This window comes from Aspergillus pseudoviridinutans (genome assembly GCF_018340605.1).
Source record: "Aspergillus pseudoviridinutans IFM 55266 DNA, scaffold_8, whole genome shotgun sequence".
In the NCBI taxonomy this organism is placed as follows: domain Eukaryota; kingdom Fungi; phylum Ascomycota; class Eurotiomycetes; order Eurotiales; family Aspergillaceae; genus Aspergillus; species Aspergillus pseudoviridinutans.
This window is the reverse complement of record NW_025091288.1, coordinates 1747221-1766325: the sequence shown is the minus strand read 5'-3', so window position 1 is coordinate 1766325 and position 19105 is coordinate 1747221. Positions and strand designations below refer to the sequence as shown.

The 19105-nt window shown below is 50.8% G+C and overlaps 8 protein-coding genes across 8 annotated transcripts; 4 read left to right on the top strand and 4 right to left on the bottom strand.

Annotated features, from left to right (window-relative positions):
* Nucleotides 1-514: 514 nt before the first annotated feature.
* On the bottom strand, nucleotides 515-1130 carry Asppvi_010690 (hemerythrin domain-containing protein; the record flags this gene model as incomplete). The annotated part of the gene is made up of 2 exons (XM_043306529.1): nucleotides 515-946; nucleotides 999-1130. 2 exons carry the CDS (start codon nucleotides 1128-1130, stop codon nucleotides 515-517), a joined length of 564 nt encoding a protein of 187 aa, XP_043162464.1.
* Nucleotides 1131-1968: 838 nt separating this feature from the next.
* Nucleotides 1969-3574, bottom strand: erg9 (bifunctional farnesyl-diphosphate farnesyltransferase/squalene synthase; the record flags this gene model as incomplete). The annotated part of the gene is made up of 4 exons (XM_043306528.1): nucleotides 1969-2073; nucleotides 2124-2306; nucleotides 2356-3415; nucleotides 3507-3574. 4 exons carry the CDS (start codon nucleotides 3572-3574, stop codon nucleotides 1969-1971), a joined length of 1416 nt encoding a protein of 471 aa, XP_043162463.1.
* A 728-nt stretch (nucleotides 3575-4302) lies between these two features.
* On the top strand, nucleotides 4303-5973 carry Asppvi_010688 (DnaJ domain protein; the record flags this gene model as incomplete). The annotated part of the gene is made up of 5 exons (XM_043306527.1): nucleotides 4303-4408; nucleotides 4467-4510; nucleotides 4568-4661; nucleotides 4720-5762; nucleotides 5821-5973. 5 exons carry the CDS (start codon nucleotides 4303-4305, stop codon nucleotides 5971-5973), a joined length of 1440 nt encoding a protein of 479 aa, XP_043162462.1.
* A 967-nt stretch (nucleotides 5974-6940) lies between these two features.
* Asppvi_010687 (histidine phosphatase family protein) lies at nucleotides 6941-8637 on the top strand (the record flags this gene model as incomplete). The annotated part of the gene is made up of 3 exons (XM_043306526.1): nucleotides 6941-7553; nucleotides 7615-7744; nucleotides 7800-8637. The coding sequence occupies 3 exons, from the start codon at nucleotides 6941-6943 to the stop codon at nucleotides 8635-8637; spliced, it is 1581 nt and encodes a 526-aa protein (XP_043162461.1).
* Nucleotides 8638-8917: 280 nt separating this feature from the next.
* Asppvi_010686 (uncharacterized protein) lies at nucleotides 8918-9547 on the top strand (the record flags this gene model as incomplete). The annotated part of the gene is made up of 1 exon (XM_043306525.1): nucleotides 8918-9547. One exon carries the CDS (start codon nucleotides 8918-8920, stop codon nucleotides 9545-9547), a length of 630 nt encoding a protein of 209 aa, XP_043162460.1.
* A 726-nt stretch (nucleotides 9548-10273) lies between these two features.
* Nucleotides 10274-12058, bottom strand: Asppvi_010685 (uncharacterized protein; the record flags this gene model as incomplete). Its single annotated transcript, XM_043306524.1, has 1 exon — nucleotides 10274-12058. One exon carries the CDS (start codon nucleotides 12056-12058, stop codon nucleotides 10274-10276), a length of 1785 nt encoding a protein of 594 aa, XP_043162459.1.
* Nucleotides 12059-13210: 1152 nt separating this feature from the next.
* On the bottom strand, nucleotides 13211-15108 carry Asppvi_010684 (Y-family DNA polymerase; the record flags this gene model as incomplete). The annotated part of the gene is made up of 2 exons (XM_043306523.1): nucleotides 13211-14914; nucleotides 14968-15108. The coding sequence occupies 2 exons, from the start codon at nucleotides 15106-15108 to the stop codon at nucleotides 13211-13213; spliced, it is 1845 nt and encodes a 614-aa protein (XP_043162458.1).
* A 198-nt stretch (nucleotides 15109-15306) lies between these two features.
* On the top strand, nucleotides 15307-17646 carry Asppvi_010683 (DNA damage response protein RcaA; the record flags this gene model as incomplete). Its single annotated transcript, XM_043306522.1, has 5 exons — nucleotides 15307-15343; nucleotides 15400-15462; nucleotides 15529-15608; nucleotides 15662-15813; nucleotides 15870-17646. The coding sequence occupies 5 exons, from the start codon at nucleotides 15307-15309 to the stop codon at nucleotides 17644-17646; spliced, it is 2109 nt and encodes a 702-aa protein (XP_043162457.1).
* Nucleotides 17647-19105: the final 1459 nt, after the last annotated feature.

The window sequence follows — 19105 nt, the reverse complement described above, 5'->3', positions numbered from 1 at the left end:
CTTTCCCGGCTGATACTGTCCTGTGGACTCTGTATCAGGCATCCCTGGCTAAAGAATGCAAGGTCCATACGCATGGCCGACCGAAAGCGTCCCACCAATGAACCCTTGATCCGAGGATGGACAGATGGCTGTCCAGGCCGATGATATTCCACTTTCGATAGTTTAAGGTTCGCTTCCATGACGGGATGACGTCCTTGGTGCTTGACTGAAGCTTGCTGAAGTAGATTCCGCAGTAAAGTGTTCCTTGCAGCTGAGACATGATCAGTAGCGGCCGTCATGTGTCCTGCAAAGGTATCAGCGATGTTCCGAACCGTTCATCGAGAGGGCCTGGATGACAGCCGAATAATGCAAGTAAATGAAATAGCAACAAATCACTAATTAAGTTGTTGAGCCGCAGTATGAGAACTGTATATGCAGTTTTAATGCTTCTCCGTCTATCAAAATCAACCGCAAAACTTAGCAACCCAGCCAGCCCAGAAGTATCCACATGCCTTAAAGTCTGTAAACGAAAAAATCACATAGGAAGCCTCGCCATCTCCTGTAAACTCCAATACTTCCGCATATTCTCCGCCCCCAGTGTCCTCACCTCGTCATCCAAATGCTTCCACAACACATCCCCAAACCCATCCATGAGCCGCTTCATCTCCTCCCGCTGCAGATCTACCTCGCCGCTGCGGCACTTCGTCAAATACGCCTCCAGCTTCTCCAGGCCCTTGTGGATCTGCTTGTGCTGCGTGAGGAGCTCCAGTTCGCGCCGGAACTCGGGCATCTTTTTCGCGAGCACGGGGAAGATGTGCTGCTCTTCGATGGAGTGGTGGAAGTCGAGCTGTGAGCAGAAGCCGAGCCCGGCCATGATGAGCTGCCGCGGGGAGAGCCCGCCGGGCTTTTTGCCTGTGCTGGTGCAGGCGTCTTGGAGTTGGTTCCAGGTTAGGCGGAAGTGGTTGTGCTGTAGTTGTTGTTAGTGGGGCGGAAATGGAATAATTGGGTAGGGCGCGTACGAATTGGTTCATTTGCTCCGCCATTCGGTTGTAGGTTCGAAAGTCTTTTGGTGAGAGCGGGGGTAACGGTTCATTGTTTCCGTCCGGTTGACTACTAGAGTCGGGGGATGCTTGATGCTTCTTGTGGCTCATTACTGAGAATGGTCGACACCAGGTTCCTACAGGAAAAGTTGTTCTATGAAGACGTGGAACTGCACGTAGGCGGAGAAAGGATGGACACTGGAAGATTCGAAGTGTTTTCATTGACGTCAAGGGATCTAATCAGCGTATATGCGAGAAGCAGTTCATATACTCGTAGAAGAGCTTTTCTTCCTTGCTCTGTGTATATCCCTCCGAGGTGGGGATGGAAGAAGTCGCTGCGAATCAGAATTACCGGCAAACAAGCAGTGCGCATTACAAATACCTGACAAATGACCTATTTCATCGCTGGACATGGAAAAAGTTCCATACTTTGATGACTTCTACCAGATCGAAAGATCAGATCTTCAACAGCTCAGACTACCGCTTTTCTACAGAGACCACAGACGAGCACCAAGTATCTAATTATCGAAGCGTACATTCAGAATGCTAAACTATACTAATTACAAGGAATGTCCCAGATCCTCAATGGATGTTTGCCATCTCAACGTCAGGAAAACTGAACATTGCAAGACACACATCTAGTACGTCACTGGTCAAAGAGATAAATCTCCACTCAATATCAGCACTTCTTCGGCACAACCACAGTCATGAAAGGGCTGGATTGCAATTTGACATCCGTGCTAGGCAAGGTCGACTAGACCAACGGGCTGGAGCAGCCGTAGGTAGACACTGTGGAGAGATGAAGATTAAATGGTAGCATTAGGTAAAGTATCTCTGCAAGACTGACGGGGTAAGTGAACAGAAACATAAGTCGTCTGCAGGGTCAGTAAGAATCTGGATATCAAAACAGCTTAAGTGAAGGTCGTAACTCCGTAGTATTAATACAAGGCTATAGCTCTCGGTCACGCAGGCTCTTGGGTGGGCGGAAGTTCCCCTTGCGGAGTTCCTGCCACGCAAGATCGAAGCGCGCACCAAAGTACCAAGCGAATCCAATCTGATGGTTGTTAGCAAGCAACGACAACGGCAAGGAGCGACAAGACGTACCATTACAATAGAAACGAAAACCACAATCACTCCCATGAGAGCCATCATAAAGAAGACGTCTTTGCGGGTTTCGGCCTCCAGTCTGGCCTTCTCCTGTTCAGCTTCAGACTTTTGGCCCAAGACACGCCGGTTGGCCTCTTCGGCCGATTGCGATGGGAAGATAGTCTCGATGAATTTTTCAATCTGCGACTGTTAGCATTTAGACAAATGGTGATGAATAGAGGATACGCACCTTCGCACACGCAATGCCGATCTGGAGGAAATTGGGATCCTTCGGGGTGTTCTTCTTGTGAATCTCACGAGCGTATCTACGGAAGGCCTCGTAGAGAATCCGCAGGTTCTGCGTCGACTCCATCATCAACTGGCAAGCCTCACCCTTCGTGATTTTGATGTTACGTTCAAACATCGTCGGGTTACGGAAGCACAGGGAAAGGGTAGCAATGGCCATGGACTGAGGGATGGCGCAGAAGTTGAAGACGCTCTGCTCGCGCAGACCAGCAAGGTAGAAGAGACACTCCTCCGCATGTCCCAGTGCGTTAAGAACCATCTCGGAGCTGCAGTTCAGTGCAGCCTCACGGTTCTCCGGCTTGAAGAGATCCTCAAAGTCGGTGACGTGCTTGGACCAAATTTCTTTGGGCCAGAACTGTCGACCGTCGTCGAAATCCTCACGGACATCGCGAATGATGTTGGTCTTCTGCAAGAAAAGTCCCATGGACTTGTACAACTCGGGGCGCTTAAGCAAGGCCGGGTTACCGAACTCGGCCTCAACAAAGAGGCGAGTCAACCCTTCTCCGACCAGGCCAGCAACATACCAGCAATACAGGTCGTATTCCTCGACCGTCTTGACGCTTGCATCGTCCAGCGCGGCTTTGCGACAATAATCAGCCATGCCATTGCCCATCTTGTCCGTGATATCCTTGATAATGGCCTTGTAGGCAGGCTTCAATTTCTTGAACTCGGTGATGACATTGTGGAACTGAACCAGCAGCTCACGGTCCTTCTCTTCAGGCCGGTTACCATTGAAGGTCCAGCCATCCTGCTCGAGGATGTCTTTGAATCCGCGAAGAAGCGGTTCCTTGGTCTCCAAAGGAATCGAGGTGTCATCCTCGATCGTGTCCAGCCCACGGAGTGTCAGGTAGAAAATGCATATGGGAAGCAGGAGCTCAGGGTGAACCTCCTTGATCACCGCGCTGAAGCTCCGGCTCGTCAGATCCAGGAACTTGAAGCATGTCTTCGCTGTTTCTGACTCCTTCGATTCATCACGTTCATGAACAGGATTGTGCCAGATCTTCCTATCAGCAAGGACGAAAGGGAGTCCGTAAGCAATGGCACATAGACACTAAAGGCAAGGAGAGGTGCTCATAGCTATAGGCCAAGACCAACCATTGAAGTATCGACCTCAATTCTGAGGGATGGAAGATGTAGTAGAAAGCATTTGCTGCAACGCCCATGGTGAGGTATTTGTAGGGAAGAGGAGGACACGGAAAAGGAGAGGACGGAAAGGCGGATGTTGGCGAGAGAGGAAAAAAAAATAGTGGGAATGTGGGGAACACAGCAAGCGAATCAAGAAGAGCTATTGACACATTTAAGATGTAAGGTACAAACGGAGAAGCGAAGAAAGAAGAATCGGATCTCACTGGCAGGGAAGGTGGAGGAGATCGTGAGACCTAGGAGTGAAGAAAACAGAGAAGAAGAAAAGATGGGAGATTATTCTATCGAAAAAGGGGAACGCAAGAGTCCTGGGTTCATATACAAGGAGTGGCTGAGGCGCTGGAGAGCCGGAGGGCCTGAGGTTGTTAAGGGGAAATTCGCGAGAACTGACCGTCTCTTGGCGTGGGCGGCAGAGCAGGCTACTATCATTACGCCTTTATTACACCGTCGAGAATCGAGTTTAGTGTTGGTTTCCTGTTACTTACCCCGCTGCCTTGTGTGGCTGGTGGTGATCGTGACAGTACCTTACATATAATACCCCGACAGGTGATTCCCCCCGCCATGACGAAACTGCCGTCGGAGAGCATCATCAGGCAGATAAAAATTATTATCGTCCTCGGTCGGCCAACTAGTCTGGCAGGTTACAATCTGTTTTCCTCCTGATTTTCTCTGGAAAACTTGTCATCATTTGCGACCTCGGGGACGAAACCCGTATCACTTTTCTGGTTTGGTTTGACGGCAAGTCATCATGGTCGCAGACACTACCTACTACGATGCTTTGGGCGTGCCACCCACGGCCACAGAACTCGAGATTAAGAAGGCCTATCGGAAACTGGCCATTGTGACTCACCCTGGTGCGATTACTCCTATGTCTTCATGAGTTCTTGCTATTGATTCTGACTTCTTGACTAGATAAGAACCCCGGCGATGAGACTGCGCATGAGAGATTCCAGGCGGTGTGTATTCTTCCACTCATGGCAGCGTGATAGATACTAATCTCTCGGTACGATCAGATTGGAGAAGCCTACCAAGTCCTCAGCAATGAGGAGCTACGAAAGCGTTATGATAAATACGGAAAGGAAGATGCAGTTCCAGGCGGCGGTTTCGGTGAGTTGATCAGATGTGATCGAGCTGTCGGATCGGACCATACTGATAAGCGATGAAGAGGACCCGGCCGAATTCTTCAGCATGATCTTTGGTGGCAGCGCGTTTGTGGATCTGATTGGTGAAATCTCGTTGATGAAGGACCTGACCGCGACCATGGACATCACTATGCTGGAAATGGAGGAGGACGAACTGCTCCAAGCCGCGGAGGAGAAACTCAATATCCACGATGAGGAGGTCAAGGCCGCCGCCGCGACAGGGGAAGCGAGCCATGCCGCTGGCACCGCAGCCCCAGCCCCAGCTCCAGCTCCAGCCGCAGCCGCCCAACCATCAGAGAAGTCGGCGCCAACCTCCGGAACGAGTACACCCCGTCGCTACATGGGACAACAGGCTATCATGGACAAGTCGGAAGAGGAGGCTCGGATGGAGGCAGCCGGTCTGTCTCAGGAGGAGAAGGAACTGCGCAAGAAGGAGAAAAAGAAGGGCCTGACTCGGGAACAGCAAGAGCGCCTGGCTGCTTACGAACTGGAGCGAAAGAAGGCTCGTGAGGAGCGAGTCAACACCCTGGCAACCAAGTTGGTCGACAAGCTAAGCGTTTGGACGGAAACCGACAAGGGCCCCGATGTAACCCGTGCTTTTGAGGAGAAAATTCGCCTTGAGGTGGAGAACCTGAAGATGGAATCGTTCGGTCTGGAGATTCTGCATGCCATTGGTGCTACCTACACATCAAAAGCTACCTCGTTCATCAAGTCTCAAAAGTTCCTCGGTATCTCCGGTTTCTTCTCTCGACTGAAGGACAAGGGCACTCTGGCCAAGGAGACCTGGACTACAATCTCGACAGCTATCGATGCGCAGATGACCATGGAGGAGATGGCAAAGCTGGAAGAGAAGGGCGGAGAGGACTGGACCGACGAGAAGAAGGCAGAGTACGAGAAGAAGGTCACCGGCAAGATTCTGGCGGCCGCATGGCGGGGCAGCAAGTTTGAAATTCAGAGCGTACTGCGCGACGTCTGTGATCAAGTTCTGGGTGACAAGCGCATCAAGTTAGAGAAGCGGCTTGAGCGCGCACACGCCTTGGTTATTGCCGGCAATATCTATTCAAAGGTAAGCTCTTCCCGTTGGAGCTCTAGCACATCACAGGAAGCTAAGTGAACAACTATAGGCAGAGCGTGATCCTGAAGAAGAAGGAGACTACATGGCCTTTGAGCAGCTCATGGCCGAAGCCATGTCGAAGAAGGGCAAGGACGAGAAGAAAAAGAAGAAGGAAAAGTCGAAGCATGAGCATCATCACCACGAGGAAGAAACCACCGCATAGATACCTAGTCTTGTTTATATCCTTGCCATGAGGCCCGTTCTGCTGAGCTTGTGGGTTACCGCTGTCTATCTACTCTCCTCTATTCGATTCTGTCCTTCGGGTGCTTGGATACGTGCCTTTACGCCTTCATGACCCGCTCGGGACTTTACATATTAGCACGTACAGTATATTAAATTTTAATAATAGATTGGGGTGTTGACGGTGAATTGTTCCACTAGATATCTGCTGGCCGCTAAATCGAACGACCATGTGATATATAGCCTGTTCAGCCTCGTGATACCAGCTATTGATTGTCGTCTACATCTCTTGAAGAAATTGCTATCTGTTGACCGGAAACAGAGTCCCGTACGATCATTAACCAGCTGCTTATAATCTAAAGCCTGATTCTAATCCAACAAGAACCTCGGCTTGTGATTATGTTTCTGAAGCAGGGATCATGCCACTTCCCAGTTTCCATTTGCTGATAATGCACAGGGTGAGCACGCGAGCAATTACCCAAATAAGCCGAGGACTATCTGTTACAAATGATCAACATCCGGATCTCCTGGCAAAGTAGTCTCCAAGACCCGTATCTGATCCTTGTCCCTCAATAACTTCAACTTGACTGGTGGCCGGCAACGCGCTACTCCCTAAACGAAGCTTCGTCGGCCCACTCGAGCGTAGGGCGAGATACTTACCCTCCGACTGGCGATGCCCCCTCAGCCCCCTCGCGTACAATGCTACATCGGAGTAGACCCCTGTACTCCACTCAAAAGCCGATATACCGATTACCAGGCCATCTCTGACGCTCTGTACTTCTGTACTCCGTCGCCTGCACGATGTCCTGGCCGACAGAAGCAGAACCCCGCCGATCACCTATCTAGATCCACCATGGGCCGACACACGCATATAAACAGGCACAGCTCCCAGATTTGCAATCATGAGAGGCAGTACGGAGTAGTCTGCTATTGCTACTGACTTGATCCCCATGCCTCAATTCCTTCATTCACCCGTCTCGGCATTCGCCTTTCTGGCGGCCGTGGGAGGAGTCTCTGCTGCCCCGACTTCCAGCTACTCTGCAGGTGTACCTGCTCCGACGGGTGCGACGTTCGCGTCGGGCTTCGATATTACGACTAGCTGGGGTAACCTCAGTCCATACAAGGATGCGCCCGGATTCAATGCGACAAACGGCATTCCCCGAGGCTGCGAGCTATCACAGGTCCATGTCCTGCACCGGCATGCCCAGCGGTACCCTGTTTCTGCCTTGCTAGATGGCGGGGGCATGGAAGCGTTCGCTCAAAAGGTGAAGAACTATAGCAAACTGCACGGTGACAAAGTCGGCAAAGGGCCGCTGGCTTTCCTCAACGACTGGGAGTATCTGCTCGGCGAAGATACCTTGCAGGTCACTGGTGCCGCGACGGAGGCGACCTCCGGAGCCAGTATCTGGGCGAAATACGGGAGGCTGCTTTATCGCGCTGGCCCCGGAGTCGCGGCATGGGATCCTTCCCTGAATGTATATCCCAACGGGACTGCAAGACCAAAACCGATTTTCAGGACGACGTCGCAGGCTAGGATCTTGGAAAGTGCTCGATGGTGGCTGAGTGAGTGATTCCCTGGAGACTCCGCGTCTCTGTCTCCTAGTTCTCATACTGACTGATACAGGCGGCTTCTTTGGCAACACTGGCGCAAACAACTCTTACGCCGAGTACGACCTCGTGATCATCCCCGAGGGAAACGGTCTCAACAACACCCTGGCCTCAGATCATTCCTGTCCAGGCGATGAATCAGAGGGGTAACACTCATACCCCCAGCTACCATATCCAGAACCCTTACTAACTAGAACCCAGCACCAACTCCGCCACGAGATTCATCCCCGGATTCACCAAACTCGCTCTATCCCGCCTCTCCCCCTTCCTCCCCAAAGACTTCAACCTCACCCCGTTCGACATCACCTCAATGATGAACCTCTGCCCCTACGAAACCGCCGCCGTCGGCTCCTCCTCCTTCTGCTCCCTCTTCACCGAGCAAGAATGGCGCGACTACGCCTACAACGTGGACCTCCAGTTCTACGGGAACTACGGCTTTGGCGCCCCCAGCGGCCGCGCCCAAGGCATCGGGTACGTCCTCGAGCTAGCGTCCCGGCTCGCCGGACGCCTCATCCAAACCAGCGACACAAGCATCAACTATACCTACGACAATAACGCAGCGCAATTCCCGCTCCACCAGCCCCTGTACATGGACATGTCGCACGACGACGTCATCGTCGCTGTCCTTGCGGCGCTGGGGCTCAAGTACTTCCAGTATGGGAAGGAGGGTCTGCCGGATGTAATTGAGCATGCGCCGGAGCGGACATTCAGACTTAATGAGATCACACCGTTCGGGGCGCGGTTCATCTCTGAGGTGTGGACGTGTCCGGCTGAGCGGGAGGTGTCGTTTAAAGAGTTGGATGCGACGCTGTATAGGAATCCAGTGGTGCAGGGTACGGACTATATCCGGTTTGTGTTGAATGGGGCGCCGGTGTCGATGGAGGGGTTGGTGGGCTGTGAGCGTGCGGAGAATGGGTTCTGTGCTTTGAGGGATTTTCTGGGTGGTGTGCCGAAGTTGAAGGAGGAGGCGATGTATCAGTTTGCTTGTTTTGGGAACTATACGACTGGGCATCAGGTTGGGGACGGACGGCCTGTGTAGCTGCTTTGGTTCAAATGCTAGTGCCTGGTGTAAACGAGACGACCGTGATTAGAGCTGTACCATGGATGGTCCTATTCAGGTACCAGTCAGGCATTCACTGGAGAATCTATGGATCGATGCTGTGCAGACCTCTATGCTGCTCATTATGACCTCAGAATAGCTACCTGACGGACTTCTGTGGCCGCTCCCCTTCGCACCTACTATCTCTCATTCTACACTCAGCGGTCACTACTACATCTTAACACACAATCGTTAACCAGTCACTCGTTCAACGTACAAGATGGAGTTCCAGTCTCGCGTCGCCCAATACTCCTTTGACGACATGATGATCGATGATGCAAGCGCATCCCTAGACAGCTGCATGGGCAAGCACCCTTGCGATCTCAACGCATCATTCAATGAGGCACTCGACTCCCCCAGTCCACCATCCACAGAGGACATATCAGACACAGAAACAGAACCAGCGACAGAGGTTATAGAAGAGATGGAGCGCATAAGAGCGCTGCCCTCCCGTCTAGAAGTTAACTTCACCACGCCGATAGACGGCTTTGACCCGTTGCAACGCAGGCTATCCAGGCTTGCACACAGAACTCGCCACAGTGTTCTATATTTCCTGTCTCTCTACGGGATTTCCATTCAATATGCCTTGTATCCCACTGAGGAGAGCGGGATTCAGGGCGTACACGACGCTCTACCGGTTGTGCTCCTGGTCGCGAGAGAGGATATGCCAATGTCAATGTGGAGGAAAGGTGTGAAGCGCGTGTATGAGTATCTTGTGGACGTTGGGGGCTTCCCAGCCATCGAGATCCCCGTGTCGGAACAAGAGGCTCGATCCGAAGATGGGGAAGACGAGCGGATGAGCCGTGAGTGCAAGGTGTATCTTGCAAGGCTAGTTGCTCGAGGGTTCTGATGCTATGACTGCTTTGTCGAGAAAGAGGCCTTGCTATCATTTATGGGAAAGGAGACCGACTGCTTTGCCGATTTTGTCCAAGCTATTCAAGAGTTTGGCTTGCAGAGAAAGTCGCCAACACGATGCGACGTACCACGAGGCGCTTTGTCTATCGACCAATGTTTGGTATATCAAGCGTTGCTTGTTGCTTGTGAGGCATGCACTAATTGTGTATGGATAAATATCCTGCAACGATGTTAGAGCCTAACCATGCCGCCATGTTAGGACAGATTTGCTCATATGAAGAAACCAAATGTACATGGCAGAGAGATGGAGAGAAGCAATGCAAACAAATGAGTATATCGTCTGGATTAGGTTGCTCTATATCACAAATGCTCCCTCAGTGGACATATCCAAGAGACAATAAACATATCGCGCATCGGGTATCTAACAATATACCGGAGAGTGCAAGCAGCAGGATAGACAGAGTGCCAATGTATCTTCGCTTAAAAGAAAGAAGGTAATGATCAAAGTAGAAGGCTGATGAAGGCGGCTGAAGGGTCAAAAGAGCCACGGCCGTGATAAAGAATAGGAAGGGACCTTAGTACGCCACAAATGCAATAGATATGGTAGAAATTGGACAGTAGATATGGAAATGAACAGAAAAGAGCAGGAAAAGGTGACGAAACAACGGGGAAAGAACGAACGGGCCTGCCCGTCAAGGGTGTTGCGACAACGAGACCATGCTCAGTAGCCGATACCCTCATTGTCAAGCATCTCGATTAGAGATTCCAACTCCTGAGATACCAACAAAGGATCCGGAGGTTCAGCGACAGGACTCAACAGCGCCCGAGCTCTTTCTCCCTCCTCAAGGAGCTCGTCTGGCGAGAGGACTCGTCCGCCAAGCTGTACGTCGTTGACATGCACGCTATATTCGAGAGCCTTCTTGCCTTCTTTGATCAGCTCCTCTGTCCAGCCGAGACATCGTTTGAGGCTTTGATTTATTTTCTGACTGTCCGCCAGCAATTCCTGGTGTTTCGCAAGGTCGATGAAGAATCGCTTCTCATCTTTTACCCGATGTCTCGCATCGTGCTCAGCAAGCGAATCAGGGCTGAGAACACCCTCGTCCACAGTGGAATCCTCATCACTGTAATCCGACAGTTCCTCCGGAGAGCGAATAGACGAAAGTTCGCTTGCTTCCTCGTCCAACTCGTTCGTTATCGATAACGAAGTTCCGGAGAAGGAGCGTGTAGATGGTGCCATGGACAAACGGCCGGAGCGACTCAGACGACGATATCTTCGCAATTCCGCATTTTGTTTGCGCATCTCCCGCTCTAGGGTACGATTGATCGCAAGTAGAGATGAGTTGCTGATTTCCAAGTCAAGGATTTTTCTCTCAATTCGCGCATTGAGAACAACGTCGTTGTTTGCCTGTCCGGTATCCGACTTCACCGGACTCTGTGCGGCTGCTGAAAGATGGGTATCCACCGAAGTAATAGATCCATTGCTGAGAATTCGAGGCCTGAGCCCCGGTATCGACTCGGATGCGGCACATTCCGCATCTACCGGCGATTCGGCCGTTGATACGATAATTGGACTTGGCTTTAGGCCTTCCTTGGGATGAACGCCGCTGCTGGCGGAATCGAGACTTGATGACTTTATGTGCCTGACGGCTGGAATAGGTGGTCTTGCGGGAAATGCGCCCGAGAAAGAGCTATGAGCTTGAGAGCTAGCCTCAGAAATGTCATCACGCTGCGAGCTGACTTGTGAAGTAGCGTCCGAAAGTCTCGCCGTAGAGTCAACGAGCTTAGCTGGCCGTAACCGGGGCGAAGCAGCCGGGTGAACTTTTGGTGCCAACGCAGGACGAGACGAGCCTATCGAGCGCCGCTTGACCACCGGAGCTGTGATATTTGCCTCCTCGCCTTGAGTTTCCTGCTCGTGTTCTCCATTGGCATAGACAAACGTTGCCGGCGAGGATGGTTTACTTTGTGGTTTGAGTCGGATGTCCACCTCGGAAGAATTCGGAGACCGCGCATCGTAGGCATGAAAAAACATTCGTGAAGAGGAAGAGTCGGAATAAGAATTCGGTCGTGGAGTATTAGGATGTTCTGTTGTCAGGGTCTTTGCTCGATTGCCTCTGGACGGTTCCAACCTCCCGTTCGAGCGAGCGGGACTCCGCTCGGTTCTGCATCCCCCTGAGCTCGCAACATAGGCGACACCCGCATGCGAATACTGTATTTGCGGCGAGGACTGTACGCTGGATGGTGCATTGCTCGGGGAAGGGAATCCATCGCGTCTGCTGTTGCGCGAACCTGATCGAGGGGTGATGTTTGCACTGAGGAAGGAGGCGGTCTCGGCATCGGGAGTCGAGGAGGGGTGTTCAGAGGGGGCGAGTCTCTTGGGAGTGCGATACCCACCGGGATTAGCGAGCTTCGGCGTCAAGGGAGATTTGCTGGTTCGATTGAAGGCAGCACTGAGGGTTGGCGTGAAAGGTTTGGCAAGAGGGCCATTGTTTTGTTTATCGGAGGCCATAGTTGCGGGACTTGAGGGGCGGAAAAGAGGAGGACGACTTATGGCATTGCGACACTCCACGAGGATCTGCAAGCATGGTGGCACTCGGCCAGCAGATAGAGCGACCTCAGTGGCGTGAGTAGATTGCAGAGATGCGAGGGCCCCAGTATCGATAAGCAGAGTGGGAAAAATTATAGATTGAGGGGATAGATAAATATTGGCAAGGCAAGGGTGACGATAATAATAACAATCATTCTTAGTCTAGACTAGCACATCCCCCAAAACAGTCTAGTGCGTCTCGTGCTTTCACCGCAACTGTTGCTCCAGTCGAACTCGGCGCATTCCTGGCAGGCGAGTCAGGAAATCCCCGATTATTCAGATCGATAATAATGATGATCGACTAAATCTATCTGCATATCTGTCAGCCGCTTGGGATTCACGGCTTCGGTGAACTGGTGTTATCATGTTTTTCGTGCTCCGGTTATTGTTCGCGCATGGGCTGATCACCGTCCACCAAGACGGTTACTGGGTCAGACCTGCTCGATGACCTCATGAAGAATGTGGATTGACTTGTTTTGAACGGATATTGTTGCTAGCGGTTGGAAATCAGACGGTGAGAACGGCAGTTAGCTGAGGATCATGTTGGACAATTTGTCAACTATTGCCTAATAGTCTTCTATATGACAAGAGAAGTTGTTGATGCCACAGTTTGCTTTAAGATCAACTGCTTCAAAGATTTCACCCTCTGAAATCATCACAGTAGGATATTTGCACCCCTCGTTGTAGAAAGGTGAAAGATTAGGAAAGCTGCTGCATGCAAGACGAGGCTACAACCACAATTTTATGGTTCGAGGACATGACGGGATCATTCCGCACCCAGGCTGAAGAAACAACAGCTGCAAAGTCAGATCGGCTCCCTGCTTGGCGCTGGACTTCTTATGAGATAGCCTCGCGTATCTGTAACACGACGAGAAGCAAGGGGTTGCCTCGTCAGCGAAGTTCAAACGGCGCCGTTGAACCAATCGGTGTCTACTGATGTGACTCGCATTGGCGGCAGCGACAACCTTGAATGACCGACCTAATAGGCTTTGAACTTGCATGACAATGTGACGGGCCTGATACTTTATGGCGGCCCTATGGAAAGGCGCTTTTCTTGCACGGCTTTGGAATGTGTCATGTAAAGAAAAGACGCCTTTGCCGTGAGTCGTGAGGTTCGTGAGACGACTCTTTTGTCGCCTTTCTTTTTCGTCCGATTACCTTTGGCGTGTTCGATATGACCACTGGGGATTCCTCAGTGGTACACTGGACAGCTTCCTTAATAGTTTCCCTTGAGAGGCAATAATCAACGTGATCATTGAATGCTTTATCCTCCGCGACCTGAGGCCTTGAACAGATTGGACAATCCCAGAATTGTGGTTGATTTTCTGACTTAGGAAGTATGGCTGTGACGCCTCCTTTGTTCGTTTGCTCCGTGTCGGAAATTTCCTGGCTGAGCTGCTCCAGCTCGTTGATGTCGTCTTGCCTTTCCTGGCGTGCAGCTTGCTCGAAAGCTTCCTCGGCACCGATTTGCTGTTCTGTCATTGCATCAGGCTTTCTCCCAGCGACAGGCATCGACTGCGGTGCCGCGCCAAAGAAGTTAATATCCACTTTCTTCGTGCTAATCAGGTTGGTACAGCGGAGACCAAGAAGCCGGAGTTTCATATTTGGGATCTCCTTTTCCAGCTTCGCTAGCATAGGAAGTGAGAACGCGTAAAGATCTTTGGCGGAAGAAACTGCTTTGGGTGGCTGACATTGTCTGGAAAGCACTTCAAATGTGGCCAGCTTGACCTTGAGAACTAACGTACGACCTTTGCACTCTGTACGAGCCAAATCCTTCTCAAGTTCCTGCGCCGTATCCCAGAGTTTCTCTCGGAGTAATTGTTTGTCGCCGATTTCACTGAACGTGCGCTCTGTACCGACACTCTTTCGTTCATAGTTCTCCACGGGCTGAACCTGCGTTCTGCCCAAGCCGAGAAAGCACTGAATCAGGAAGTGGAATGCTTTTTCTCCAAACAATCGAGTCAGAAGGGCACGCTGAGGGTAAATGTCACCGCATGTTTTTATGCCGATTGCATCGAGTTCACGTTCAAACACGCGACCGACACCGTTCACTTTCCGGACCGGGAGAGTTCTCATGAACTCCATAATAGCTTCTCTCTCATTTTGAACACGGAACTGTCCATTCGGCTTATTGCGATTGGAACAGATCTTCGCGATCTTCGCGTTGGCCGCGATCCCTGCAGAGACTGAGATCTTTGTGGTTTCCAAGATCTCCGCTCGCATACGACTAACAGCCTCTTCCGGATCTAGATTGTTTTCTGTGCAATAAGAAGTGATGTTGAGATATGCCTCGTCAATGCTTGCGCTCTCGAAAAGAGGATCGTACTGCGCGAAAATAGCACGAATCTCCTGCGCTTTGGCCGTGTATTTCTCATAGTTCTGAGGAAGGCAAATCAGCTGCGGACAGAGCTTCTTGGCCACAAAGGATGCCATTCCACTGCGACATCCGTACTTTCGAGCCTCGTAGTTACAAGTCGTCAGGACTCCCTTGCCGACAGCCATGGGCACCGTTTTGAGTTCAGGCCGGTCAAGCTCTTCAACAGCTGCGAAGAATGCATCACAGTCAACGTGTACCACGTATTGAGACAGATCTCTCGTCAGTTCCAATTCCGCAATCAGCTCGTCGGCCTTTCTCAGGTCATGCGACAGGTCCAGTGTCTCTAGGCGAGCCTTTTCTTTCAATATGCGCTCGATTTTGGCCGTTAGAATCTTATCCCGGATCTGCTCGTGATGGAAGAATTTGGAGCCCTTAGATGCATCATATATGATCTCAGATACCTTTGTATCTTTAGCTTCTGTTTATTTCATATGGAGAACTGCATATTCTATACCTTTCGCTGGTCAACAGCATCCTGACCCGCCTTCGTCAGAGATGGTCCTAATAAGTGGTACTTCAAGGTTTCATCTTTGTCGGACGCCTCTTTCGAAGGTTCCTGACCGTTTCCATCAGGCTCCTCATCATTGGATGCCATATTTATCTCAGTGATCTTTCTGACGGTGATATGAAAGTGGTGTCGCGAGGATTTCCTAACCAGGCAGCTATTGAGACGCCTGAGCACGTGATCTCGCGTTCCAGCTCGTGTTGTTTGACGTGGTTCTCGGCGTCATCAGGACTGTTTCGTAGAGCGGTCCGCTATCTCCGTGCGTCCAGCCTGCGTCTGCTGCCCTTCATGTGGATATTGGATTCAGAAGGCGATCTCTTAGAGGGTATTCATACTTTTTATCGCCAACTTTGGTTCCGGTCTTGACTGACTCTTACGTAGGGAAGCGCGTGTGGCTGCGGCCTGGGAAGAAGTATCTCTTCGGTCGGATAAGGCAAGATGGTGGTATGGCCACTCTTTGGAAGTTCTATACGCAGTGCAACAACATGTACTAACGAAGCATTTTCACAGTTCGGCATGCCATTCAGCATTCTTCGATATCCCGAAAACACATGGTCATTGAGGTGTCACCGGTCAAACCTGGCGATGGAGTGAGATGTCCCCTTGCAATCATAATCTCCGCCGCTCTGCTAATTCGGCGCAGTCGCATATTTACACGAAATCAGAAATCACCATTCACGACCAGAACTCCAAATGTGGGACCACAGTCGATGGGGAGTCAATAAAAGGTGGAAATAAGAAATTGACTGGGGTCGAACATATCATCAAGCTAGGAAGATACCAGCATGCGCTGCGGTAAGCACTCCTGCTGAGATGAAGAGAAGAACGGCTCATTTGTGGATTGTGCTCAGGATCAAGTGGCAGCCTACGGTCCTCAGTTTCTCATTCTCCTCGAAAGAACTCAAAGCGAAAGATCCCCTGGCGCACGTCCGCTCGCGTCTCGAGGATCTGGATATCAAAACAATTATTCCCTATGTTGTCGGTCATACCACGCACGTTGTCCAAAGCAAGCGCAATACGGCCAAAGGTCTACAGGCGCTGGTGAACGGGAAATACATAGTACAGGACTCATACATCGATGCGCTGGTGTATGCTGCAACCCCGACTGATTTGGAGAATCTGGAGTCATTGTCGCCTCTGGAAACCGATTTCGACGCTGCGTGGCCGGACCCGACAGAGCATCTCCCACCTCCGGGGAAAGAAGCCGTCCCCCGGCCCGCTGAGGCATTTGCACCGAGGGCCGACAGAATCAACATCTTTGAGGACTATACTTTCGTTTTCTGGGATGCCTCGCAATTCAGCAACCTGCAGGATCCGATCACCAACGGGCATGGAAAAGCCCTGCTATACCCGTTAGAAAATGGAGTAACTACTGCTGAGGAGATTGTCCAGTTTATGAGGAATGCAGCTGGGCAGAAAGGCCTTGGTGGGGAGAGAGATGGCCCTGGAGGGGTAGTCCTTGTTCGATTTCGATCCAAGGGAGAATGGGAGAATTGGTCAATTGAACTGAGCAACCAAGTCGCTCTAATGACAGACCAGCGAGTTATTGAGCAGAACGAATTCCTTGACGCCATTCTGGCAAATGATGCGTCCTCTCTGTGTCAGCCTTTGCCCGAAACGGAGTCGAGCCCTGAGGTTAGGCGAACGCCAGCATCACAACCCCCAGCGACTCCCAACGACTACGTCGAGGTGATAGGTGATTCCCAAGCGGTCGAGGAGCCAAGTGAGCCAGCTAGAAAGAAGGCTAAATCTTCGAGGATTCGGCCCATCAGCAGCAAAGTGAAATCCTTTGACGATGAATTTGATATATCATCGATTCCCACCTACACGCAAAACGAACGGGCTGATTTGGGTGAGTCGCAGCCATTTCAGGACGTACCGCCTTCATCCGAAATCCCTTCGCAACAGCCCAGCATTCTCGACAATGAAGAAGATCTAGTTTCTAGTCTCTTGCCCGGTGCTACAGCAATGAAACGTCGACGAGCCGAGACAGTACAGCGCAGCCTTGGAGAGTCACAAAGCCTTCCTAAAACAGAAGAACCTCGCAAACCCAAACGACAAAAGTTGGACGTGCTCGAGGCGGCGCGGCAGCACCGGGAGGCGGAAGAGGACGCCCAGCGCAAGCGCCGTCAAGAGGAAGAGGCATCTCTTCAAGACTCTCTCAGAGATACGGACGTCGAGAAACTCAAAAACTTGGCCATAGTGGAAGAGATGGAAATCAAGCCCCGTCCTGGTGTCGCGGAGGACAGTCGATGGGATGAGCGATGGAATGGACGCAAGAACTTCAAAAAATTCCGCCGGAAAGGTGAGCCGGGTCAACCTCGGCAACGCATTCGGACGGTCATTGTTCCCTTGGAGGAAGTGACACGGAAGGACTTTGGCATCGGCGATCATTACTGGGTCACCAGCCATGCGACATCCGATCCTAGGCCATCAGAGAGCCAGCGCGAGCGGTCTCTAAGCCGAGATGGGTCGTCTCGTGCCCAGTCCCAGTCCCAATCTGCTTCTGTATCTGTGTCCAGGGTCGAGTCTGCGACGTCAGTACCTCGAAGTCAGAAACGACTTCGAGAAGAACGTGATTCGGATAGTGATGATGAGCCTCGATTTAGATTTCGTCGCCGGCGATAACGGCGTTGCAATTTGCTGTAAAATATATATCAAAACTTGTGGATACAAATACAGAGCTGCCGAAGGCCTCTTAGTAGTTGGGGTGGTTATTCCTGTCACTGAAAAGTCTAGACTTGGCTCACGTAGAAATTGCGGGTCTGCCCACAACAATAGTCTGTGGCTCCCTTGACGAATGTAATGTTAGTTGTAAACGGATTGGAGGACTCTGATTTCCCAATCTCCAAAAAGAGGCTAGAGGTAAAATTGATCAAATTCCTACGGATCCTAAGTCACTAGTCTACTCACTAGCCATCATAGTTGAGTTGAGACTTTTGGCAGGCTGATCTAACTAGTGGGACGATGGATCCAGAGTGATCTGAGGCCAACCCATTTGGGCGGTGGAACAGACAATAGAAGAAATGGAGTTGAATCATCAAAATATCGATATAGATAATAGCTGAATTTCATCAATTCAGCTCACTATGTATCAGTGATATGATGAAGAGATATATTAACGAGGATAATCTTCGCCAGCAAGTTATCTGGCATAGTTGAAAGTTTGACGCGGTGGTTTAAATGGGCTTTTCCAAGTATCTGGTGATGTCTGCTAGTAGTAAAAATAGCATACTCTCACATCACTGTACTAGTAGTACTTTACATTATTGTTCATTGCATATCAATATTAACAAGCTAATTATATCATTACAGGAAAATTAGCCTCGTTTACAGCAGATGATCTATCTGCCTTGGATAATAATGAGTTGTTTACCCTGTCCGCCTTGAATGATCATGACAGCCTGAGAGAAATTCTGCCGGTCACACCCCCCCATTGATGTATCTCTCTATCTATCCACTACGTATCATCCCCCTACTGATTTCCCTCCCATCCCGGGATTGATCAACTGTCGCGCTGCAAGTTTTAATTCTTACTATTGCCCTTTTCTGTCTCAAGTTTTTCTTCCACCTTTTCTTTTTCCCCAGCGCCTGGTTGCGTCCCTTGATTCCCTTTGCCGTCTCTTCTTATCTTTCTACGATTCTGCCTCCCATTCTCTTACGATCCTCTTCCTTGACTACATCCTCAAATAATAATTCACGGCTATCTCTCCGACGCTGCCCAACGACCTGACTGCTCGATTATTGCTTCCCCTCTTTCTTGTTCTGCATGACTGGTGCAAAGGAAATACTCTCTCGCAGCATTATCGCTGCCATGCCATACATTGGCTGCTGTTGACGCTACCTGACTTTATCACTTGCTGGTATCCTCTCCTTCTGGTCCTTTCCTTTGCGGTTGTTGCTTCCTTCGAGGTCTTCTGTATCTTCGCCGCACAACCTCATGTTTGACAAACGGCACGTTGTCGACGGTCGCTGACAGATTTACTGATCTCTGCGAGACTGCAGACCTTCACCATTCCTCACGATTTACGACTCTCGCTTTGCCCCTCTGGCGTTGGGTGACTTCTTTTCCGCTTCCTCGTCCTGC